Source organism: Ursus maritimus, unplaced genomic scaffold (assembly GCF_017311325.1).
Source record: "Ursus maritimus isolate PB19 unplaced genomic scaffold, ASM1731132v1 scaffold_30, whole genome shotgun sequence".
Lineage (NCBI taxonomy): Eukaryota > Metazoa > Chordata > Mammalia > Carnivora > Ursidae > Ursus > Ursus maritimus.
In genome coordinates, this window is record NW_024425564.1 from 24,646,397 (window position 1) to 24,672,846 (window position 26,450).

General features: G+C 46.4%; 1 protein-coding gene across 6 annotated transcripts in view; it reads right to left on the reverse strand.

Annotated features, from left to right (window-relative positions):
• MCUR1 (mitochondrial calcium uniporter regulator 1) overlaps positions 1-26,450 on the reverse strand; it is a 58,337-nt gene that overhangs the window by 13,130 nt on the left and 18,757 nt on the right. Inside the window, exons 7-10 of one of the 6 annotated variants that reach the window (XM_040645063.1) lie at positions 25,118-25,171; positions 22,415-22,529; positions 14,369-14,500; positions 7,219-7,560 (exon numbers count right to left, since the gene is read on the reverse strand). In XM_040645063.1, the coding sequence (XP_040500997.1) occupies positions 14,394-14,500; positions 22,415-22,529; positions 25,118-25,171 (276 nt within the window). In that variant the 3' untranslated portion in view covers positions 7,219-7,560; positions 14,369-14,393. Of the gene's footprint in view, positions 1-7,218; positions 7,561-14,313; positions 14,501-21,494; positions 21,572-22,414; positions 22,530-25,117; positions 25,172-26,450 lie in introns of those variants that run through there. The other 5 variants (XM_040645064.1, XR_005838807.1, XM_040645065.1 and 2 more) reach the window with 5 other exon arrangements.

The following is a 26,450-nucleotide window of genomic DNA, read 5'->3' on the forward strand; positions in this document are numbered from 1 at the left end:
GTAGATTCCCCTTCTCCAATCTCTCACTCTGTAGGGAAGGAAATCCCCGACGGACATAAAAACAGTGTCAGCCCCAGGGTGGGACCTTCCTTGGGTGCGAGCCAGTCCAGCCCCCACACGTTTCATGTGTTCCTCAGTGAGGAAAAGTGACATGGCCAGGCCACACAGTGAGCGGGGCGGGAGCTACAGCTCTGGCTTTTAATCTCAGCTCTTTCTCTGCCCCATGGCTGCCATGTCTATCCTCTTTGACGGCCCAAGAGCATCCACCAGCCAGCCAGCACCTGTGGATGCTCCGTCAATTTTTCCAAATTTTATATATTCATTTCCATTTATATATTCACTTCCAAGACACTGTAGTTCATTCTTTTCCCACCTTCTATTTGGAATACCCTCTTCCATTTTTGTAAAATTAATGTTAGGGCAGTGTAATTTTTTGTTTGAGGTTTTATTTATTCATTCATTTGAGGGAGAGAGAGAGAGGGAGAGAGAGAATGCGTGATCATAGAGGGGAAGAGCAGGAGGAGGGGCAGAGGGACAAGCAGACTCCCCACTGAGTGTGGAGCCCAATGCCAGGCGCGATCCCATGTCCCTGAGATCACGACCTAAGCCTAAACCAAGAGTCAGACACTTAACCGATTGAGCCACCCAGACGCCCAGAGGTGGAATTTTTTTATTGCGGTAAAATAGACACAATGCAAAAATGACCATCGCAACCATTTTCAAGCGTACGGTTCTTTGGCATTATGTATGCTCACATTGTTGTTTAAAAATTTACATGAAGAATTTACAATTTACATTAAAAATGACATCCATCACCGCCATGAAAAGGCTGAACTTTTTCGTCATCCCCGACTGAAACCCAGTACCCATGAAACGATACCTCCCTGTTCCCCAGGTTGAGGTACAATTTGTATCCAAGAAAATCCCCATTTTAAGTGTACATTTTATTGGACGTTGACAAATGTATACTCTTGGGTAGTCACTCTCTAATCAAAATATAGAACATTTCTGTCACCACAAAATGTTCCCTTGTGGCTCTTTGCAGTCAGCCCCCAAACTCTGTCTCTGACCTCTAATCTAGACTTGTGTTCTGCTCAAAGCACATATTTTTGCAGTCCTGCAAGATTAAAAACCACACCGCATTGTGGTTTTACTTTGTCTTTTTTTAATTATTATTGTGTATGAGGTTGAGAATGTTTCTGTCATTATAGGTTTTTTTCCGCTTTTCTAGAATTTCATAAAAATGGGATCAGACAATATATGCTCTGGGGTATTTGGCTTCTTTCACTGAGTATAATGTTTCTGAAATTCACCCATGTCTTGTACACCAGTACTTTGTTCCTTTTTATTGCTGAGAAGTATTCTAGGATATGAATCTACCAGAATTTGTTTATCTATTCATTGGTTGACAGACATTTTGGGTATTTTCAATTTTGTTTTGTTTTGCTATTATGAATAAAGCTCCATAAACACTCATGTACCAGGCTTTGCGCGGACACATATTTTCAATTCTCTTGGGTAAAAAAAACAGGAGTCGAATTGCTGGGTCCTATGGTTAGTGTGACTTTATGAGAAATGGCCAAACTGTTTTCCAGCATGGTTGCACCATTTTGTTTTTCCCCAGCAACGTATGAGGGCTCTGTCACTCTGCGTCCTTGCCAACCCTTGGACATGGTGTCAGTCTTTCACATTTAAGCCACTCTGGTGCATGTGTAGTGTGTCCTTTTGTGGCTTTAATTTCCATTTCTCTGACAAATAAAAATGTTGAGCATTTTTTCATGTGCTTATTGGTCAATTGTATGTCTCTTGTGAAATGTTCGTTTAAATTTTTTGCCCATTAAAGAAATGGGATGCTTGTCATCTTCTTATTGCTTTGTAAGAGTTTTTTTTTAAATATATATATATCTGGGTACAAGTCCTTGGTCAGATGGATATGAATATCAGAAGTTAAAGTTTGTCTAATTTGCCTCCACAGAGGCAAGGGTGGGACTTCTCTTTTTTAAAGATTTATTTTATTTGAGAGAGAGTGTGCACCCATGTGCGGGGGAGGGGTGCAGAGAGAGAGGGAGAGAATCTCAAGCAGACTCCCTGCTGAGCACCTAGCCCAACGCAGGGCTCGATCTCACGACACTAAGATCAGGACCTGAGCCAAAACCAAGAGTCAAACGCTCAACGGACGGAGCCACCCAGGCGCCCCAGGGTGGGGCTTCTTAATTCCCCAGTAAAGCAAGGACATCCTCACCAGGTTTATACCTGTGGATGGCATCCTGTCAAAGAGTAACCAGGGATGGCTTCAGCTGGCGTTTTTGAGCCCTACACCTGAAGTGGTAATAAGCAGTGGCTTGTGGTGTTGGTGGGCAAAGACATTCTATGGCTCCCTGGCATTCCAGGAAGCAGCCTTAGGAACCCATCACCCAAGCCATGGAGAGTCTTTGGTGTAGGGTCTGAAGTATCTAAGCCCCGTTTGCCTTTGGGGGAAGGAAGACGTGATAGTGGTGTAGCAGGCCTAGGGAAGCGGGGTGCCCTGGCATGGTTTCTGGATAGGGCACTCTAACGTATATGGCCTGTATCTTGTCCTGATTACGGCGAGGGAACGCAAACAGCAAACAGCACCGATGCCGCGGCCTTGGAAGGTGATGGAAGGTGACAACCGGTGTCCTCACATTCTCGCTCTTCTCCTTTTCAGTAGAATATTTGAAATTGTCAAGGATGTGGGACCACATGGAGTCCTCCTATATGTTCCTTCTCTGCTGGTGCTTTAGTCAGAACCTCAACCAAACACAGCTCCTAAAATCCTACACAGGAAGTTCTCCACGCAGCAATGGGAAGTCTCAGGGTGACCTCTACACAAATCAAAGTGCTTCTCAGTGATTACCTGGAATATTTATCTGCAGGAAAATCTTTGGTCAGGAGACAGCAGACTTTCCTTGGAACATGACTAGCAAGCAGGAGGGCACCTTTGCAGGAACCAATAGGGCGCTGCTGAAATGTTCTGTCTCATAAAACAGGTGGGACAGACCTCACGTGGGCAGCTGAACCCAGAGCGGAGCAGCTGGAGACGGCAGCATGTGAGCACACTGCCGGTCGGGGTCTCGCTTTGATCTAAGGGGAACGAGGAAATCCGAGAGAAGAAGCAGGGTGGGCAGCAGGTGCGCAAAAACCAAGCAAGGAAGGAGAAGTCAGGAGACCACATCTGCACTACGAAGAAATAAAACGAGGTTGCAGGGAGGCAGTCAGGAAATCTTCGTCAGGTTTCAGATGAGACCTCAAGGATGAGTAAGAGTCAGGCAGGGGTGGAGCGGAAGGCGGAGTAGTCCAAGCAGATGGACCCCATGTCAAAGGCCCCTAGGTGGCCGGCTCTTCTTGGAGATGTTACTTTCACAGTGACACCCTACAGCTGTGAAGCTCCAGGCACAGGGTGGGCACCTTCTCCTCAACGTGAACCAAGGCTGTTACCCCCAGCTGCTCTGCACTACCCTCCGGTGGCAATGTCTTCTGTCCCCCTGCCCCGTGCTGCTCTCCAGGGTCCTGTTCGCATTAGATGCTGGTCCTTTAATTTTCAGAGCCCTCCCTGAAGCCTTGGGGCTCTTGATGTGTATCTATTTCCCTTGGGTCTGGAGGACAACTGGCCTTCTGGCCCCAAATTCCTGTTTTTTTGCTTCGTTGCCAGGCTTGGCCAGGCTTCCTCAGGGACATCTGGAAAAGAACTTTCTGACGCCATGTTTCAGCTTTTAAAAACGACCTGTTATTCTATAATCTCACAGTCATATTGGAATGGCCTCGGTTTTTTTGTTTAAGATCCTTTGAAGAAAAGATTGCATAATGATATTTAGTTTCATAACTAGATGTAGCCAAGAGCCCATAGTTCAATTATAGGGGTACCCAGTTTTCGGAAAAACTGATACATGGAAATTCTCCTAACATGGTTCTATTCAGAGAGGATTTTTCACATTAAAAAAAAAATCACTGCTGGTTTCCTCTAAATAATTTCCCCAGTGTAGTTAAAAGAAGATAAAGTTTTCCAAAGAAATTCAATTCATATTCAACTTCTCAGGGTCTGTACAAGGACAGTCGTTGTATAAAGGGAGGCCCGTCTGAATGCTCTGTTCTCCTTCCTTCCACTGAGCACATCAGGATTTGCATGACCTCCTCTTCCCAAAACCCTGCCATCTCCGGCCTTCAGTTGGGCCCCTCTGTGCTCACCCATGGACTTCCCCCTGCCCAGACTCTGGAGCTGCAGCTGTCCCTGAGAGACCCGGAGGCCCACTGGCCTTCTCTTGATCCCAAACGCATGCCAGCCATGCCCCCATTTCTCTGCTCCTCTTTCCAGCAGAACTCTTCAGGAAGTTGTCTGTACTGATGGTCTCCAAATCCTCTCCCGTTATCCTTGAACGCAATTTCATCAGGCTTTCACCACCCTCCCCCCGACACCGCTCTTGTCCAGGTCTCATGAACGCTGCTCCTCCTCCTTCTACTTGACCTCTCACTAGCTGATTCTTCTCCGCTGTGGAACCCTTTCCTTACTTGGCCTCTGGACCACCACTCCCCCATGCTTCCCCTGCAGCCTCGCTTGTCTCTCTAATTTATGTTCCAAACTATTCTGGAACTCAGTCCTCAGACTTCCTCTCTCCTCCCCTCCGCACTCACTCCCTAAGTGGTATCTGTGTTCATGTGGCTTTAAATGCATCGCGAAAACTACCAAATTCGTATTTCAGTTAGGACCTCCCCTCTGAACTCCAGGCTCACACAAGTCCTCCTACGTCCCCTCTTGCTCATCTACGGTCGATTCTACTCAACTGCTGAGTGATCAGGTTAAAACATAACTTAGAGCTTGTCGTTCCTTTCTCGGGACCTTCCACGGTGCCCCACCTCGTGTGGAATGAAAGCCTGTCTTTATGAAAGACTCCGGGGCCTGTCTGACTTGGCCCCTGGATGCCTCTCTGAGCTTTGTTTCCGTCCACACTTGCTCACTTTGCTGCCATCTCTGGCATGCCCCAGCTGGCTGCTGGTGGACAGCCCTCAGGTGCCGAGGATGGCCTCGGGGCAGGAGAGCTGCCTCCCCCCAACAGCCCACCCCATCCCTTTCCCAGGGCAACCACTGCTGAATGGCACGGGCGTGCGGGGACCCAGCCCCCTCCCCAGCGTGGGACAGCTCCGGAGGGTCGTCCTATCCTCAGAACTCCCCACGGGAGACAGCTCTTCATCCGCCTAGCCTTGCTCCCTTCCCCCTTCCCTCCCACAAGCTGATCCCCAGAGCACTCCCTCATGACACCCCGGACATCAACCGCCACCTCAGACATCAACCGCCACCTCAGACACTGCTTCCTGGGGAACCCCACCTGGGAAATGGATCCCTTTGCTATGTCTGGAACCTACCAGGCACCCTTTGCCTCAGGACTCTTGCCATCGCTATCCCTTCTGCCCTCAGAGCTCTTCTCCTAGATGTTCTCACAGCTCACGCCCTCACTTCCTTCCTGTCTGTGCCGAATGTCCTGTAGGGAGCGGCCCGTCCTGACTAGACTAGCAGGCACTGCCATCACCAAGTCCTCTCCTCCTGTTATCTCTTGGACACACTATAATGGTCTGCGTGGTTTTCTACAGTCTTTATCATCATGTGATAAAAATTTCCTTATTTATTTCTCCCATTGGACGCTTGCTCCAAAGGGCAGGGACCTTGCCTATTTTGTTCACTGTTATTCCATGGCTCCTGCCACATGGTAGAGACTGAGCACTAAGTCAGCCTGGTGCTGGTCTTGCTCTGACCTGAGGCTACTCATTGGCCATTGTTATATCCCCTGTGACAAAGTCTTGGCGTGTGGGTTTCCATCCTGACTCTTTTGATCCCTGTGATGCTGAGTCAATGTCTTCATGGCTTCCACGGTACCCTCCATGACTGAGGGTCTGCCTCTTCGGCCTTTCTAGAGATAGGATCCTGCCCCTACAGTCTATTTCCTCTGTATCTACTAATCGATTAGCAGGAATCCTACCTCTCACTCTCCAGATGCCCTTGGGTTGTTGAATACTGGAACCTCGCCCCACAATCCAAGTACCCATTCTCAACCGTGTGCCACCCATGGTCTGCTCAGCCTCCTGAAAGCCTTGTCCAGACTATGGGCCACACCTTAATCAGCAGCATCAGAGAGGGCCTTGCAAGGCAGCGTCTCTGCTGCAGGGAAGGAAGTTCGCGTTGGGGTGCGCACCCCAGCTCTGTCGCTAACCATGGGGCGCCCTGGGGCACCCCAGCTCTGTCGCTAACCCTGGGTGCCCTCATTTCTCTGTGCTTTAGCTTCCCCGCACCCCTGGAGAGTACGGTCAATGACGTCAGCCTTGCAGAGCGGCTGTCAACAACACATGAAGATGTATGAAGGTGTCTGGCACGTCGCTGGGAGTCAGCACCCTTCTCCCAACCGTACTGAGACCCTCCGTGACATCCGGCCCGTTGTGCTCAGTGGAGTAGCATGTCCTCACCATGTCCTCAGCGGCAACTTGGAGTCTGGGTAGCTCTGCGCGCAAAAATATAGTATTTCCCTTGGGAAAACATTGGCATTACGTGAAGGGTCAGGATAATTTCAAACATCTTGAAACAATACAGCAGTAACCTGTGCGGCAAGGTTACGCTGTCAGCCAGGTGCCCCGGGTCCAGGCATTTAGCTCGTGTAGAGGAAAGCAGGGTTTGGACTCTGAAAGGCAGCCTATAACAAACAGGTAGCACTAATGCCTACCGAACACTCTCCTCGCTCTTGCCAGATTTAATGGAAACATTTATACTAAACCTTGCCAAATTCACAGACGCTTTGTGAGTTCCCATTACTTTGCTACTCAAAAGGAAGGGAGTGATCGTTTCGGGGGCAGGGTGTGGTATATTTAACAGAGCGCTGAAAGCAAGTTCAACACAAATGACCAATGTTGGCAGATTGCACAATTCTCAAGTTATTTTTGTGATGGGCAGTGTTTTTCTTTTTTTATTCTATTTTCCTCCCTCTTGAGTTGGCGAATGATTTCCAGTGAACAGCCTCGGTCTGGTACAATCCGGTTAGCTTGCGTTGCACAGAGTGCCAAAGAGAGGGGCCGTGTGGATACTTGTTATTTTAATGGACTCCCAGTATAGTGAAGACGGAGGAGGAAATGTTGGGGTGTTCACCTGTAATTTGTACTCTTGGTTTGGAAGCAGGGCATCAGCTCAGCAAAGAGAATGTAAAAATACACAATACAATAAGATCACCGCAATTTCTGACGTCTGAGCCATCATCTATTAGGGAATCGAAACATGTGTAGACACGTCATGAAGGATGTAATACTCTTCTCTGTGACCTGGTACAGAGCTTCCCTGTCCAACGGCTCTGTTGTCTCGGTAAGACTGCCAGGCGGAATGTGTTTGAAGTCATTATTGATTACTACTGAATCTGACAGACTTGGTATCCTCTCAACATACTTTACCTATAGCGATGGCTAAGGGTGAAGAGTGTCCTTGAGAAAACGTAATGTGCATCCAAGAAAGCAGAGTCCTTCTTCATATTCAGTCCAAGGTGGTTCAAAGATTTCCAGTTTCCTCGGGGGGAGCTGAGTGCACAAGTCAAAGGGGATGTTTGAGTCCAGCGAATGTTTCCCAGGAGAAGCGTCAGCATTTATTATTATTTTATTTTATTTTATTCTATTTTTTAAAGATTTTATTTATTTTTTGACAGAGAAAGAAAGAAAGCCAGTGAGAGAGGGAACACAAGCGAGGGAAGCGGGAAAGGAAGAAGCAGGCTCCCAGTGGAGCAGGGAGCCCGATGAGGGGCTTGATCCCAGAACCCTGGGATCACGCCCTGAGCCGAAGGCAGACGCTTAATGACTAAGCCACCCAGGCGCCCCAGGCTTCAGCATTTAAACTCCAGTTTTCAGTTTTCTTTTTTTTTTAGAGGGTGGGGAGAGGGAGAGGATCTTAAGCAGGTTCCACACCCAGCATGGAGCCCGACACGGGGCTCCATCTCACAGCCCTGAGATCACGACCTGAGCCAAAATCAAGAGTTGGATGCTTAACCAACTGAGCCACCCACGTGCCCCCCCCAAGTTTTCATTTTTAAAAAATATAACATGCTTGTGTTAAAAAAAAAATTGAACAGCACACAGTGAAGAGTAAGCCTCCCTCAGCACACTGACCCCCCACCCCAGTTCCCTTCCCTGGAGGAAGCTACTATTACCATTTTTTTGTGGGTCCTTCCCCGGTAGTGTCGATGCATACAAAGGGAGCTTTGATTTTTTTTGAAATGCATTTTTATAGGTTCAGCTGAAGTGGTTTGTAAGATAGCTTTTCCAAATCACTCTCCATGGTAACATAACTTTGGAACATACACAACAACACACACTCACACGGACACACACATGGACACATACAGTTGTCCTCTTAAGCATCCAAGAAATGGAGGGGAAATGATGCAACAACGTGACTAGTAGGTATATTCCAGTAAACCGCGCTGGTGAGAGGATTCTCAGATGGTTCCAGACAGCTTTTTGTACAGAAATAGCCCGGTGAGAACACCCAGCCTACTCAGACGGCAGAACAAATCCCAGGAACTTGCCTTCGTGCAACCTTCCCCTTCAAGCTCAAGTCTAAACACATCAGAGCTTGGCAGGGCTGCCCGGGTACGTTGCCGACAGACAGACGCTCTAGTACCTCAGTCTCTCCGTGCTTTTCCCTCCGAACCAGTACATTCTTACGGATTAGACGGCACCACCTCCTCCCCCACCGCCCACACACGGAAGCTGAAAGCCCCTCGAGTTTCTCTCCGTCACGCAGTTGAATAAAAACCCAACTCACTCCCACTCGGAAGGAAAGGAAAAAACACCAGCAGGTATAAAGCTAACATATACGTGTACATGTTTGGCAGAAACAAGAAAAATCACTCTGTCTAGGAGGCCATTCGGAAGCTAGGTCCCGCACAGTGTTGCTCAGATTGGGAAGTAGTGTATTTGGCTTCAGGATAGACGTGGCTGGATGGGAGTGATATGGAGTAATTTGAGAAATTGCCGTGCTAGAGACTTTTCCATAATTGGCATGGGAGTGGGGGACCCTGGGGGACTCGCTTTTACCTAAATCCTGATACACCATACAAGAGCTGGCCTAATTTTTAGCAAACTCAGCCAATCTACAGGAACCTGAGTAAAAATCTCTCATCAAAAGCCAACACTCCAAAATAAGAAGCATATGGAAGGCAGTAGAAAAGGAACATCTCCACTGTATAGCAGATACACTTGGGAGCGCAGGTCTTACTCCGGGTTAAGGGAAGAGCGACTTGTATGTTTCGGGGACACTGGAAAGACCACGTTCCCCAGAAATACTGCCTCACCTGCTGGCTACTGAAAATCCTTTCCGAGTTGAGAAAACCTTAAAGTCCTCAACAGCAGAGAAAGCGAAATAAGCAAAATCCCCTGAATAGAAGAGCGATCATGATAACGCTCATTTCCTGAACGCTTACTCATGGTAAATGCTTACATTCATACTCAGGACTTTACATGAATGGTCTCCTTTAATCCCAGTGGTAGCTGGTCCCCAGGATGACCCCTCCACGACCTGGCCTCTACATATATAGATGCCCTGTGTGCGCCCTTGAATCTGGGCTGGCTCTGGGATGGACGTATAACCAGCAGAACGGGGCAGAAGGGATACTTGTGGTCTCTAAGGCTAGCTCAGGAGAAGCCTGACAGCTTCCGCCTTGGTTTCTTGGAATGGTCATTCTGGGGAAAGTCAATTGCCAGATAAGAAATCCAATTCCCCTGAGACTGCCATATTGGGAGGAAGCCCAAGCAAGTCACGTGGAGTAGTGGAACAGAGAACGAGATGCTGGCGATAGCCCTTGGCCATTCCAGCCATTCCACACCAGGAACCACACACGTGAACCAAGAACCAGTTTCATGCCAGTCTTCAGATGATTCGGCCCCCAACTGACATCTGTTTACAACTGTATGTGAGATCCTCAGTGAAAACTGCCCACCTGAGCCCACTCAATGCACAGAACCATTAGAAATCATAATAAATCGGTGCTTTATCCCACGAAGTTTCAGCATGCTTTGTTATCCAGTGATAGACTGCTGAAACATTTACTCTCCAAGATTCTGGAAATCACAGAGAACTCTCCAACACCCATTTCACCCCTTCCTCACTGTGCAGTTTGGGGAATTGACCGCGGTCTAGGGGTACCCCTCATCAGACTATGCTAGTGGTTTTCAGAGTGTGATCCATGGGCTTCAGTGACATCTCAGAACTCATTAGAAAGGCAAATTCTGGGGCGCCTGGGTGGCTCAGTCAGTTAAGCATCCGCCTTCTGCTCAGGTCATGAGCCCAGGGTCCCGGGATCGAGTCCTGCATCAGGCTCCTTGCTCAGCAGGGAGTCTGCTTCTTTCTCTGCCTGCTGCTCCCCCTGCTTGTGCTCGTGCATACGCTCTCTCTCTGTCAAATAAAGAAGTAAAAAAAAAAGAAAAAAAGAAAAAAGCAATTTCTCAGGCTCTTCTCTGGACCCACAGAATCAGAAACACTGGCGCCGAGGCCCAGTTATCTGTGTTTTTGTAAGTCCTTCGGGTAATCCTGCTGTGCGCTCAAGTCTGGGAACCACAGCCTGTATACCAACCCTGGTAACCCTGCTCATACCTTGCTAGTAACTAGTTTAAAGACCCAGGTCTGAGTCAATCAGCACCCGGCATTCCCTTGGTGTCAGTCATTAGTCTGTGCTCGAGGGGGTGGTCCCTCCGTCCCGGTGACAGCCTCTCTGTGAAAGGAGCTGGCCTTAAGATGTGGCTGCCACCGAGGATGGAAGGCAGGGAGGCAGACCGAACCTGGGTCCCTGGCAGCAGGGTTCAGGCAGCCTGTGGCACCTCTGAACTTTCAATTAGGGCGGGGGTCCATCAATTTCCTTAGTGCTCAGACCCCTGTGAGTTGGCTCTGTGGCTGGCTCAAAGCGTACCGCCAGGCACAGGGAGCGCACTGGTCTGTCTTTTACGTGGGAGGGTCTAGCTGATTTGCAGTAGCTCAGACCCCTAGGAAGCAGAAAAGCTAGGGTTTGAACCTGGGTCTCTGTGCTGTCAAAGCCCACCCTCATCACGAAGCCCCGAAAGGGTGAGATTTGCCCTCTTCCTGAGAACCGAGGCCTCTGTGCCTATTTTTGGTGGGTCAGGGCATCTGACGGAAGAAGGGATACTGCAGAATGGGGAAAAGGTCCAGGGAGAGGAGGGAGGTTGCAGAAACGATAATCTTCTGCTGAATTCTACTCAGGTCTGGCCTATGCTCAGGTATTTCTTCGTGTCCCTAAATTGAACGATGTCCTTTCTCCTCTCCTTTCCCCCCAGATTGTCATATTCTGTTGTTTTGCAGGGAAGACTCTGGGAGAGGGTAAGGCCAGAGTGTTCCTTTGGGGAGGAGGCTGATTGGTCCAAGTAGTTCTAAAAACTGCATCCACCCACAGCACGCTACTCCAAAGACAGTTTATAATCACAAAAGGAACAATCTGGAAGATTCCAGCTGTCAACACAGCTAAAATGTAGCAGCAGCAGACCTTGCACAGGAGACATAGGCCACGGCACGGGATTGGGGCTTTTTCTAACCTCGGGTATTCCCCAGGCTCTGTGCCCCCTCAGGGGATGCCAACACTGGGGGGGAGGGTTGCCTCTATTCCCCTACACTGTGGTCTGACCTAGAAGTCGGCTTCATTCACTCCCACCACATCCCTGCCTCTTCTGGTACCATCCGCGAGAGTGAGGTTGTAACCGACAATCTGGAGCCCAGTTCGGGGCAGGCCCGAGGTACCACGGCTGCAGCTAGAGGACACTTTCAGGGAAAACACGAAACGAGGCTTACGAGAAACAAGACGAACGATGTGACAACTCTTTCCTCCAACGGTCACCTAGAGTCTGAAACACGGGCAGATCAGCCTTGATGACAGTTCCGATAAATGTTCTACTTTGAAACAGATCGCTGTGGGAAACAGCAAGCATTTCTTGAAGCCTCTGCTGTGTGCATGGCATTAATTCAGCAAAGGCCGTCCATTAGGGGACAGTCCGTCCAGGGATGCTCAGAGACAACTATAAAACAACAGGTCAACAACGAGAAGATAGAGATGACGAGATGCGCGGATGCTTGTTTCTAGGTACCGGGTGTGGACGTGTACATACTAATGTAATCCCTATATGAGCCTAGGACATAAGTCCTGTTATTAGCCCCATTTTACTGATAAGGAAACTGAGGCGCTGAGAGCTGAAGTCATTTTCCCAAGGTCAAGGGATTCAAACCGAAGCAGGCTGGCTCTGGAGGCCGTGCTCCTGACCCTGAGGCAAGATGCTAAAAGGGAGGAACGCAAAGAATGGGGTTGATCCTAGACGGCCTCCTGGAGGAAGTTAACTGTTCACCCAGAATGATGGGGATTCAAGGGCCATGTTGGTGGTGAGAATGAGAAAGATTTTTTTAAAAAATAGATTCCCCTTCTTGCTGTTTTTCCTTAAGATTTATTTATTTGAGGAGAGACAGCATGAGTGGGGGGAGGGGCAGAGAGAGAGAATCTCAAGCAGAGGTCGTGCTGAGCATGGAGCCTGACAGGGGGCTCGATCTCACGACCCTGAGATCATGACCTGAGCAGAAGGCAGACGCTTCACCGACTGATCCACCCCGGCGCCCCTCCTCATGAAACATTTTAAAGAGAGGGATGCACTAGGTTATTTCATTTAGTTACCACTGAACCTTCATCACTAAGCAATGCAGGACTTATCAGAAGCCAGAGCATCATCTTGGGAGACGGGGCGGGAGGCCTGCGCCCTGCAGGCAGGGCACTGAAGGAAGCGTTGGCCCACTCCCGGCCCGGGTGGGGCCTAGCGAGCGGCCAGCAGTGTGACCCACGCGGTCAGCTGCACAACTGACAGTTGGCTTGGGCTCCTCATCCGAAAATTGAAGGTGCAGGATGGACATGTTTTTTTAAAAAAACAGTTTTAATGAGTTCGACATACAATTTACTGATTTGAAGCGTGTCCTCAGTGTATTCACGGAGCTGGGCAACCATCGCCATAAGCCATTTTTAGAGCATTGTCATCACCCCAAAAAGGAACCCTGTACCCTCTGCACTCACTCTCCACGCCCTCAGCCCAAGGCAAATACCAATCCCCTTTCTGTCTCTAGGGATTTGCTTATTCTGGTGAAGGGGTGTGTGTGTGTGTGTGTGTGTGTGTGTGTGTATACACATTTTATACATACATAATTTTTTTAACACACAAGAAGCTGGGGTGAAAAGCACGTGTGCCCTTCAAGTGTGCCCCTTCTTTCTACCATCTGAGATCTAAAGCCTTGCTTTGCTTGAGAAGAGCAAGACATACATGGTTTCCATGGAAAACTGAAAGCAGGCAACAAGGGTTTTATGCGAATAAAACAGAATTGGATAAGATGTGAATACTTCCAGGGGCCCAGTCAGGATTTGGGCAGCCCAGCTTTCTGGGACATTTTGAAAAGTGGCTGAATTCTTTTTTCTCATGTAGTGCTACAGAGAGATGGTTGCCTTGGTTGATGAGGAATGAAATATCTTAGGGGCCCCTGCTGCTTAACTGGTGGAGTGTGCGACTCTTGATCTCAGGGTTGTGAGTTCGAGCCCCGTGCTGGGTGTGAAGATTCCTTAAAAATAAAATCTTTATAAAAGAGACAGAATGGAATATCCTAATTAATGATCATATCACCAAGAAGAAGGATACTAACGAAATAATAAGGAATTATTTAAGGCCTACACTTCGGATGAATCTAAGGCTTAGACTGTGGCCTTCAAGTCAACTTTAATCCTTTTACATAAAGCCCCCCAAATAAAATTATGAACATTCACAGTCAGCCTGGGATTTATATGAAGGGCTGGTATAGTATAATTCTGGAGAGCTTGTGATTATTTCCTCGAGGCTATCTATATTCGTCCAATACCTGCTATAACCTATACTCCAGCTTTTCAAAGGATTCGTGTTTGTTTATTTATTTATTTATTTATTTATTTAAGAGAGAGAGCATAAGCAGGGAGAGAGGCAGAGGCAGAGGGAGAAGCAGGCTCCCCGCTGAGCAGGGAGGCCCATGCAGGAACTTGATCCCAGGACCCTGGGATCATGACCTCAGCCAAAGGCAGACAGTTAACCATCTGAGCCACCCAGGTGCCCCAGGACTAGCATTTTTTGCTAGGATACTGTATCTTTCTCAATAGCTTTATCTGTCTTGGTACTCTGGGGAGGTGGCGAAGGAGCAGAATAAGGGAAATGTACTTATTTGGGTAGTGGTAAAAGCAACGTTACTAGTAATTACTAGTAAGTGATTCCAGTTACTACACGTAGGGTTTTATAGTTTATTAAACATTTTCATGTTTTGACCTCATTTGATCCTTACCAGGTGCTATCAGTGGGCAGGGTCTCTATTCCCGAGAGTCAGAATGCTTGGGTCCGAATCCGGAGTCGCCGAGTATTAGCTGGGTGCTTGTGGGGCGCGTTACTTCGACTCTCTCTGCCTTGATTTCCTCCTCTGTAAAGAGATCATTTCAGTGCTTACTTCATAGGGATGTGACGAAGAGTAAATGAGCATGGAAAGACTTTAGAACTGTGTCTGAAAAATACTAAACCAATGCTCCACAATTTTCCCATTCTCATTATTGTTGCTGGTATTTTAGAAATGTGGGAACCATGGGCTTGGCAAGGTCCAGCGGTTTTCCCAAGAGCACAGCAAGTGGCCAGGCTGGGAGCTGAACCCAGAGCTCCTGACTCATCGCATTAGTGGTTGTGAAATTATCCACCTGTAAAAAACGGATGGTTAGCAACCTGACCGAGACCTCGTGCCACTAAAACAAAATATAATCATGGTTTTATTAATTGGCAGGAAGATGTTAATAGACTTTTCCCCACCTTGAACTTTTTGCCTTAAGAGTTTGCTTAACCTTTGAGGGCTCGCTACTGTGCTGTCCACCAGCACTTGCGATGTTCATAACCAAGTAAAGGCATTCCCGTAAATATTAATGGGGAAGACTTGGAGCCCCCTGACCATGCTCAGCTCAACAGCTTTTCTGTTTTCACTGAGCACTGACCTTCTGCTTTAATTGCATTCACACATCCTAAGCAGACTTTCTGCAGGTACACCTGTCCTGGGTCGCAGGAAGGAACTGGATGTGCCGGGAATCTACACCGCCCCCTTTGCAAGCCTGATGGTCCCCAAATGTGCCACAGCCGTTCCTCCCGAACCCCAACTTCTACCAGATGTAGACGCACTTTTTTACACTTTTCCCTCAACCAGAGGAAGAGAACAGATAGGAGAGAGTGGGGGACGTGTGCTTCTGCCACACAGCCAAAGGCAACTGAGGGGAAAATAAACCTCAGGATACAGGGGTGGGGGTGGGGGTGGGGGTGAGCAGCACCTGTTGGAGGGGAGGGGAGCAGTATCTGGTATGCTGTGCTTTGGCCAAAATAAGACGGCAAAGCTGAGGTTATACCGCCCTGCAGATTGGGGAGGAGTTTTGAGAAATAAGCATGTATATGAATTTGTTCATTAACAGATTTATTTTTCCTCAAATGTGCAAGTTATTTGGAACAAATCCTGGGAACTGGTTTTAAAATAAAAAAAAAAAAGGAATTAAAGATTTGGTTGGAGAAGCAGTAAAAATATCCTGTGGCAGAGAATAAAATAACATTACCCACAGGTTCTTAGAAATAAAGGGAAAGGACATCCTGAAGCGTTACTAGCCACTAAAAGGTGGTAACTAAAAGCCGTTATATCCTTCTCCCTAGTACACAGCCTGTGTTATTTTTGCAAACACTGTAACCAATACCGTTGAATGCCAACCCAACAACCAATTCCAGCTTCTTTCTTCCTTGCCCCCCTCCCACCAGAAGGGCTGCAAAGCTAACATTCTCTTCTGCAAACTGTCTTGCTATAGATGGCCTATGTGACCTCCTCCTGGCCTAGGAGACATCAGGGCTTTTCTGTGGGAATGGGATAGATCTTTGTCCTTGATTAAAGGAGAGAGATCTATGAGAAAAGCCCTCGTGTACCTTGCTCTCTTTTTGCTTTGCGTGCTGCCAAATGAGGATGTGATGCCTGGAGCTGTGGCACGCATTTTGTGATCAGGTAACACCAAGGCTGAAGCTGAAAGCTAGCACACGGAGGAAGCTAAGAATGGGAAGATGAAAAGAGCTGGGTCCTTGCAGGCAACGTTGAGCTGCCAAACCAACCCTGAGGATCACCTGTATTTCTAGACTCAAGTAATAAGTCATTTGGTATAAACCACTGTTCGTTTTGTGTTACAGTTGAAAGCACCCAACTGTTACGATGCAAAAGAAAATTTTTTTTATAAATGCTCTCATGGGTTCACTGAATATCTTGATCCCCCACGCTTCCATCCTTTCTCCATAACATCTCATCACCCTTTTTCACAGATAGCAGAGACACCACCTGTTAAGAGGGTCTCTCAATAAGATGTGAGGCTCGTGCACACTATAAACTTCTATAAAAGCAAGAGAAATAGTACAAAATGCTTCTGCAGTAGGCAAAAACAGCAACTTTCATGCACCCAGCAGCTGTTTCTTCTCGCCTGGGAGAAGGCACATTGTGGACAGAGTGGGCGCTGGCAGAGGAAGAAGGCAAACCCCTGTGCGAGACAGTTTAAACAAAGACTAAAAGAATTAGGACCTTGTAAAATGCCCATGCACTTCAACTCCTTATTCCTGAGAGTGCTGGCCTAGAACAAATTACAGGCCTGTTTGCAGCATGTAAAAGGCGACCCAAAGCTGAGTGCTGCCTGTTTACGTCCAGGATGCAGATACCCACCCCCGTGTGGTAGGCAGCCGCTGAGACCCCTCCCCAGCATCCTACTGTCCGGGAAGCTGCAAAATTAGGGGAGAGACGCGACCGGCCGTGCGATGCATGGTCAAAGCGCTGCTATGGAAAGCCAGAGGTTTTGGTTCCAGACAGAGAGCTGTTTCTAGAAAATGTCATTCTCTGAAGCTATGTTCTTATTCTGAAAGACACCAAAGGCCCCAGGCAAAGAAGATGTTCAGTTCGCTGCACCCTTGGATGTGACAGGACCAGGTGGGAGGTTGTACACGGACGCCCCACACCCTGTACCCCACACCCCCTCGGTAAACACAGAGGCTGAGTCTGCCAATCATTTGGGGCCTTTTAGGCACTTTACGGCTCACCTTCCAGTCTAGTTTATTTGACTCTCTAACTTCGGTAGATTTCTGGTCGGTACCTAACATTAATTTCTGGGCCATTTTATTCATCCACTTTCCCAGGGGGTTTGCTTTCCTCTGGAGCAGACCGACGTTACACCGAAGGTCACTTGCACGGAGTGACTCACGAAGAGCTCCTGCTCCCTTACTCAGCGGGTCCACAGGGAAGAAGCCCGCACCAAGGCACCGCAGCATCTCCCCCTGCACTCTTCGGCTGGCTGCCGCGGCCGCTGCTTGCTTCGGTTCCCTTCTTCAGGGCTTCGTCTAGGTGAGCCAACCTCCATCAGTAAGCGGTCGGGCTCGTGCTGGTGTTTGTTCTCCACAATGCAAGCCGGTCCGAGAGAATTCTGCCCACCCAACGGGGAGCTAAGAGGTGCAGAAGGGCGTTCTGAGGGCACCTGAGTTTTGCCCTTCCGGAACTTGGATTCTGTAAGCCAGAAAGGGCAAATTCCTTTCCACTCCAGCGAGCCTGATTTGGATTTCGATCACTCGCAAACTGAGTCAGCTCAGCCACTTCTAAGCACTTCTAATTAAAACTCATTTCCCCTCGATGTAAGCCCCCAGTTCTAACCATCAAATTGCGTCACATTCTTCTGTGAATTCCAATGTACACAGATGAATAAAAAAACTCTCTTAAAAAAATAAAACATTTCCCCTCAAACAAGTAACGTATTTTACACGAGCATGGTAATTCCTTTAAATAGAAAATTTATTTTGCAAATCAAGTAATAAGCATTTTCAAAGTTACAGTCTATACAAACCCAACTTTTTAGGGTATTAGGCTTCCTCATAATACACCAGTGTTATCATATACAATGGAGGGAGTAACATTAAAATACAATGACGGCAGAAGTTCTCAATTTGCCAACTCATTGACTAATTCGAATGAAAAGTGTAGTAGTCACAGAGAAAGAATTAAATATTTTCGATAATAAAAATAGTATATCCACTCTATTATATAACAAAATGTAACTGACTATTCATTTAAGTGATAAAACGGTAAATAAATTGATCTGGGTTATAATCAGAAGAACATGAGTGTAAATCTGTAGAAAGATATTTTCAAAATAAAATTCCACGGAAGGGCTAAACATTCTCAAACATAAAGAATACATCAAGAACAAATGGTTTCTGTTTAACATGTTTTTGCTTTAGTGTCAGAAAAGCCACAAATGTGATAAACATATGGTAAAGCCCAAGTTTTCTAGACAGGAGTCCTGCAGTACCATTTATGTGAGATTTGTTCAGAAACGATGCCAACAGTATCAAGAGAGCATCGCAGGGTGGGGGCGGGGGAAGCACTCGCCCTTGCCGACTGGGCTAATTACCAGGCAGAGGAGGCGGTGATGGAGGCGAGGAGGAGGAGGAGGAGGAGGAGGAGGAGGAGGAGGAAGAGGAGGTGGAGGAGGAGGAGGAGGGGGAGGGGAGGGGGAGGAGGAGATGGAGGAGGCTGGAGGCTGGAGGCTGGGACACGGGAGGGAAGCTCACATCACGCAGTGCAGCTAGAGGGAAAAGCACGAGCTGAGCCGCGGACAACCCAGGCAGGGACATGTTCTCTGTGGCTTGGGATTTTTATTTTTAGAGTGTTCCAAGACAAATTCCAGCAAGATGTCTGGTTTGAGTCAAGGCTTTCTTCTTGAACTTGACTTCTCAACTGAGGTACTTGGCATACTTAAGGGAAAAAATGAACGCACTCGGATTTAGCTTTGTTAGATATTAAGCGAGAAAAGCAGCTGAAGGAATAAGAAGAGGCCAGAAATCAAAATCCTGTTTCCTGTAAAGAACCGTATAGACAGACAGGTTTTGCTTATTAATGGAACAGGAAAGGAGGGAGAACTGGAGTTTAGGCTCCTTAAACCAGGAAAGGGCAGGGGAGAGGAGTGTAGGAACGCAGAGGTACCCCCGAAGAAGGGACAGGAAGTCCGGATTCTGTCCATTTGGTGTTCTGCTCTGGGCGTTTGTAGCAGAGGCACCTGTGCCCAGAGGGTAGCATCTGCAGCATCTGGCGCTGGTTAATTTCCCAGGTGCTACACATGGGTTGTCTGGAAGTTGTGCCAGGCATCTTCCCCCTTCTGAAATCAGGCTAAGGCCTAAGTTCCTAAGCGATCGGAATCCTTCTGTACCGATAGTTTAGTCCCAGCATGATGCTTCCGCTGTTCACAGAAGTCTGGGCCAGCCAGCAGCGGGAAGGGTATGCTTCTATTTCCGGCTCACATGCTTTTCAGATAGAATGCATTTGACCAAAGGGAACACAGTCCTGAACCTTCCTAACCTCCATATGCATGCAATCTGAGCCACCAAAGGGCGAATTCATTGTTCCCGAGGTTGCGGTACGGGGGAGTCTGTTCTGTACTGCAAAAAAACTACCCACCAAAATCCAAGGCCCTTATTAAGAGGCTGCTGCAGCCCACTGTAAACTGACAGGAATGTCATTTGGAATACTTTTGGCAGGTCAGTGTCACCCCACTGAATGTTATTTAAGAAATATTTTACCAGGAAGTAAGGTCACTTCGCTTGTTTTTAACCTATACAAGTTAGAGTTTGCTTTGAAACATAATTGCATACAGTGCTTTTTCCTCTTCGGGATTCTTTTATTTTGGAGGAGTGTTTGTGCTCCAGGCCCTTTCTCCAAGCTCTTACTAACCACAGTTCTATCCATACTAACTAGTTGCAAATGTGGTCTTAATGGGCTGTCCTTTACTTAAATTGGTAATACGTCAGGCGACTGCTCAATGTGCAGTATTTTTGGGGGATCCTTCTCTGAAAGGGGAAGCACATATGGCTACAGTATTTTATGAAGCAGTTGAGATAATTCTGGATCAAGTTGAAGACAATTAAATCATCATTCACTCTGAAACTGATACCACAATGCCAGAGTACTGGATTCCCAGGCTCACCTGGGGTTCGGAAGCTTTGTGCTAAACATACGTTTAAAAAACGACAATCACTTACATTTTCTGAAGATTAGAAACGACAACCAAAGGACAAAGGTAACTTTTTTGCCAGCGCAGTTAGAACAGTGACGATGGATGATTTATTCTGCCAATTCGATCAACAAGTGCCTTTGTGGCTTCTCCACTGTGCCAGATTCCGTGCGCGTGCGCGCATGTGGAGAAAGACAACAACATGCTCTCCGTGTCCTCGTTTTTACAATGCTTATTCTCTCCCATGCCAGTCATTCAGATAATATGAGACTGTGCTTCTGAAAAGAACCCCAGCTGCATCTAGGGATTTATTTGTTTTAAAAAACAGAAGTAAGGTAGGTATGAGAATGCCCTCACCAACCAAAGGAATCGATCTTGATGAAGATAACCCTGGCATGACAGGTCTGATTTTAAAGCCTACAATCTGAGCTTGGAATGCGCAAAGGCATATTCATTCAAGACTTTTATAAGAAGCGCGTACACAACCTAAGTATCTAGATATTGCTGCCGAAGGAAAACGGAGTGCCTCTCCTGTGATACAAAGCACATGAAGACCAGAAGCAAGTAGAGTTGGTCCCACAAGCCGAAGCGGACGTCCCTGCTGAGAATTAGCAAGTGTTCTAGGCAGGCAATGCTGCCAATGCCAATGGAGTATTGCTACAGTTCTCAAGCCGGGGAGGTGGGGGGGTGGGGAACGAGGCGGGAGGGTGGGAGAGGAATCTAGCACTCTCCCAGGTAAAAAGAGAATCCCTGTTACAGTTACAAAACTTCATTAGGCAACAAGATTTTTCTGGCTGGAAGGCACACGAAAAATAACCATGACAATAACTTACTAAGACAATGGAAATTAAGAGAAAAAAAATTGCTTGAGGGAGACAGTACAGGTGAACCAGTAGCACACCAACCCACTGGGGCTGATAGGCAGCGCCGAACACGGGCACTGGCTGAGGGGAAGGACTGGGTCCGAGGGACAGAGGTTTAGTGCTCTTGGTTTAGTTTCGGTGATTCTTCAGCCCTGAGGGAAGCCATTGAGCCTTTTAAATGGAGACCCCCAATCCTCTATGTGACAGAAGACTGAAAATTGCAGAGTTATATAAATATTTATGTGGGTACGTCCCACGGGTTAGACCAAGTTCACTGGTCCGCCTGAGTGGGGTCTTCCAAGGTGTTTGTCCACCACCACTCAGCGGTACAAAGGCAACTACACAGAAAAGATGGAAGGAACCATTACGACTTCTTTCCTTGGTTCTATGTCCATAATCTGCACAAAATAAATAATACACGTTAAGTCAAAACTAGGGTTAAAATGTGGAAATGGCGGGAGGGGGGGAAGAGGCACGGCAATCCGGTGTTCTTAAGGCAAAACAATAGGGATCTCTTTAAACAGACACTTTATTATATCCACAGGCGATAAAATCCCAGAGCTACTGTGAGGCACGTAAATACAGATCCTGTAAGAAAAAAGAGATTGAGCATGGTATTAGCTGTGTTAACACTTACTTAAAGAACAACTTTTTACTAAGAAAACATACAGGCGCTTAGCCACCTCTCCACCGAACAGAAAAACAAAGGAAAGAAACGCTGATCGCCTGCTGCTGTGCCACGTTCCACGAGACACCTGCCCACTAAAACACTCCACTCCTCGCAATCGTTGTCTTCAAAGTAGAAACGTATCCAACAGTCAACAAAACTTTTCAAACAAAGTCAGAAATTCTGTGATCACAAAGGTATGCATGCATACTATAGGGGGACACACCCTTTAAAACCTCACCAACAGAATTCCACTTCTAACTGCTATTATAATTTGAAAATATTGATTAATCCAAAATGTTAAATGTGAGCTATAATAATCGCTAAGTTATTTTTATACCTGAATCTTCATTCCCTCTCTTGGCTCAAAAATTACAAAACCACAATAATTCCTTCCGAGCAGTGTCACCAATTAAAGAAGAGAGAACACAACTCAAAACCCTTTCATTCCATCCATAAAACACTGTCTGGAATTTCACTAAAAAAAATTCCAAGTAACTACTGTTCAATGTCAGTTTCTTATTAAAACATAAGATTCCACCGGTTTGTAAAGAACATCATTTTACTGCTAAGGAAAAAAAAATACCAATTACTATATGACATTCCATCTATTGGAAATGATAACCAGCCTTCTAATTTCAGAGATGTTAAAACGTGAAAAAAATGTGTTAGAATCGATGAAACGCAGTATCTGTCTCTGACTTATTTTCCAAATTTTATTTATGTTCTGCTTGTTTGAACTACCTAGACACAAAAGAGCTCACCTGCTAAATATTTAATGTTATCGAGCTTGTGCGACTCCAGCATGGTTTTGAGGCCGGCGACCTCCGTGTCTATCTTCCTGTCTGTCTGGGTGACGGCCCGATCTTGCTGGGCATGCTTATAAAACGAAGAGATTTGCAGCATCAAACCATCTGGGAAATACCTGCCATGCCCTCAGCTCCCGCCGTCCTACAGGCCCTCCCCGCCGGGGCGCAGTCCCAGGGAAAGATGGGGTACAATTAAGGAGACGTGGGTTTCACCTTAGCTCTCCTAGCCTCACATGATGTTGCGCTGCTCAGGGCCTTTACTATCTCTGGGCCTGTTTACTTTAATTTGAAAAAAGCAAAAAACCCCACCAAAACCCAAAAACAAACAAACACCGCTGGCCCTGCCTTCACACAGGGTAATCGAATGTGATAACGTAAAAAAAAAAAGCTTCTGTAAACGATAGATTGCTCTACAAATTAAGGCCAAAGTTAAAAGGCAGTCTTTTCTCAAAGACAATAAAGGTACTTCATCTTTCTAAGTTCCTCTCAGAGAGGTTTACGAAAAATGCTTTAAAAAGTGAACACGGGGACACCTGGGTGGCTCAGTCAGTTGAGCACCTGCCTTCTGCTCAGGTCAGGATCCCAGGGTCCTGGGATCAAGTCCCGCATCCCACTCCTTGCTCAGCAGGGAGCCTGCTTCTCCCTCTCTCTACCTGCCGCTCCCCCTGCTTGTGCTCTCTGACAAATAAATAAATAAAATCTTTAAAAGAAATAAAAACAGGGGCGCCTGGGTGGCACAGCGGTTAAGCGTCTGCCTTCGGCTCAGGGCATGATCCCAGTGTTATGGGATCGAGGCCCACATCAGGCTCCTCCGCTATGAGCCTGCTTCTTCCTCTCCCACTCCCCCTGCTTGTGTTCCCTCTCTCGCTGGCTGTCTCTATCTCTGTCAAATAAATAAAATCTTAAAAAAAAAAATAAAAAATAAAAACAAAAAGTGAATGCAATCTTAGATAATCTAAAAGCAACAGTATTTGCCTTGACACAATTCCTATTCACATTTTAAAGTTTTCTTCTTTCACAGTTCGAACACCAAGTATTTTATTTTATTTATTTATTTCAAGATTTTATTTATTTATTTATTTGACAGAGAGAGAGAGAGACAGCGAGAGAGGGAACACATGCAGGGGGAATGGGAGAGGAAGAAGCAGGCTCCCAGCGGAGCAGGGAGCCCAATGAGGGGCTCGATCCCAGGACTCTGGGATCGTGACCTGAGCCGAAGGCAGACGCTTAACAACTGAGCCCCCCAGGTGTCCCACAAACACCAAGTATTTTATTAGTACGAGGCTTGGTTATACCAAAGGCCTATTTGTGTTTTTTTCCAAATATAATGCGGTTAAACTACATACATAAGCAACCCCTAAGGGTGGTGAGTTTGGCTCATGTTATAAAGGGGTTGTAACATTTCATTAATGCATAAAAATAATTCACTGAACATCCTAGAACAAATAAGTACAACTGACCCTTCAACAACGTGGGTTTGAAGTGCATGGGTCCACTTGTACGTGGTACAGTACTATAAATCTATGTTCTCTTTCTTATGATTTTAGTAACATTTTTCCTCTAGCTTACTTTGTTTTAGTGTACAATACACTAACATACAAAATACGTGTTAGTTGATTGTTTATGTTATCAGGAAGGCTTCCAGTCAACAGGCAGCTATTAGCAGTTAAGTTTCTGGGGGGTCGAAAGTTGGATGCAGATTTTTGACTGTATGGGAGGGTCCCTAACCCCCTATTGTTCAAGGATCACTTGTAGTTCCTTATGGCTAAAAATTCTGGTAAGGAATAAGGAAAGAAAGGACTGGATGAGTAGAAAAGTATTCCAGAGGAATATTCTACTACTGTCTGATAGAAGGGTCTTACAAGTTTCTGAGGTCCTAAGTAACAGAAGATGGGAAAAAAATAATGCATGCTGTAAGTTCAAAATTAATTTAAAAAAATCTCCATTCCTTATTATTCTTCAGTCACTGGGATTTAAACTTTCATTAAGATAAACAAATACTCTATTAAGTGCCAAAAAAAATCCTAGGATACTCCACTTCCGGGTACACACCCTAGAGAACTGAACACAGGGAGTCCGACAGATACTGGCACAACCTTATTCGCAATGGCCAAAAGATGAAGGCAACCCAAGGGTAATCCAAACGTGGTCTAGCCGTAAATGGAATGTTATTTAGCCCTAAAAAGGAGGGAAATTCTGACAGGCTACAACACGGATGAACCTTAAGGACATTACGTGGAGCAAAATAAGACAGTCACACGATACTATATGACTCCACTTCTACGGGGTCCCTAGAGTAGTCAAATTCATAGAGACGGAGAGCAGAACGGTGGCAGCCGGCGCTGGGGAGAGGGAAATGGGAATTAGTGTGGGACGTAGTTTCAGTTCGACAAGATGTAAAGAGTTCTGCGAATGCATGGCAGTGATAGTTGTGTGAGGATGTGAAGGTACTTAATGCCACTCAACTGTCCGCTTAAAAACGGTTAAGATGGTAATTTTATGTGTCCTTTACCACAGCGATAAACAAAACAAAAAACACCCTAGGACACAAAACTTGAGTGTACCCTCCCATAACACATCATCACAAGGAACAGTAACCACGCATGGAATGAAGCCAAGGTGAACACAATGACCAAGAAAAGTAGTCTCATTTCTTACCAATGCCACCATTTCTGTCCTCATTTCTAGCAGCTTCCTTTCATTCAGCGAGTACTGAAAGAAACAAACATGTAACATAGGTCAGATTCTGAATTATTCCTTCCTCCCTCTCCTCCTTCTCTGGTACCTTAAATATTCTGGTCTCGGAGTTTGCACGAATATAGGACACTAGAAATCACCTCTAGAATCAAGTAGCCTACTTGCCCCTCTCCTTTAGAAGTGTTTTCTTAAGTTTCTTATTTCTAGCCACCCAGTGCTCCAGGATCTGGATTCCCCTTGTCACCCTTCACCTCTCTCTTCTGCTTTTGTCATCTGTTTGCTGTGATGCCATCTGGCCCCTCCCACTAGTATAACTGCACTCCCTGGGGACCAATTGGCATGGCTGCTGAGTCGTGTGCTTTTTGGCTTTGAGAGGGTTGACAAAAGTGGGGAACAATTTAGTCTGGGAGCTAACCCGCCACAATCACAAAATCGGTCACAACCTGAGGCTTAGACAAAGTTAGAAATGTTATAAAGTTGGGGAAAAAATAGTTTCAAGGAATATTTTTATGTGACATAGACATTGCCTAAAGATACAATATAAATACACTGGTACCAGAAATGCACCAAACCATCACATGTCGGTTTTACTTGAACAACAACAACCCACTTGGGTGTGTCGCAATCCAGTGTTTGTCAAAGTGGTATCTTGCCCTAACATTTATGCAAAGATTTAGTGCAATTTTATTGACATTGAGACCAAAATCAGACATGTCGCCTTAGCAGAGGGCATTAGGATTTAATTGAGCAGATGAAAATCTATAATTTAAATGAAAAATTAGCATTTAATTTTTCACTAAATTAACACTGTGATAGGGGAGAAAATTAATGCTTAAGTATCTAGAAACTTTCTAGGTATAAAATGTTCCCCTGGAACTACCAGGGCACTAGAGTATAAAAACAGTACTGCTCACAAATTCTTAAATTAAAAAAAAATTTTTTTTAATTTTTTAAAAAATTGGGAGAAAAAAACCCCCAAAACCCCAAACCGAGGACTAGTCTAGGACCAAAAAATGCTCATTTCTATCTTTAAATGTCAGGGTTTCAGATAAGGAAAGAGCTATGCATTGCATCGCCACAAGAGGGCAGGGTGGACTGGAGTTTTCTGCACACCCTTAGACTCCTGTCTTCCCTGAGTCAGTACTGACTGGGCCAGAAGAGAAAAGCCTAAATCTTGACACTGCTGTGATTTCTAAAATAGTATCTATGTGACTCATCTCCCTGCACCCCCAAAGTGGCTTACAGGCCATACTGCTCTGAAACTGGCTGTAAGTACCACCAGTTACAGAACTGA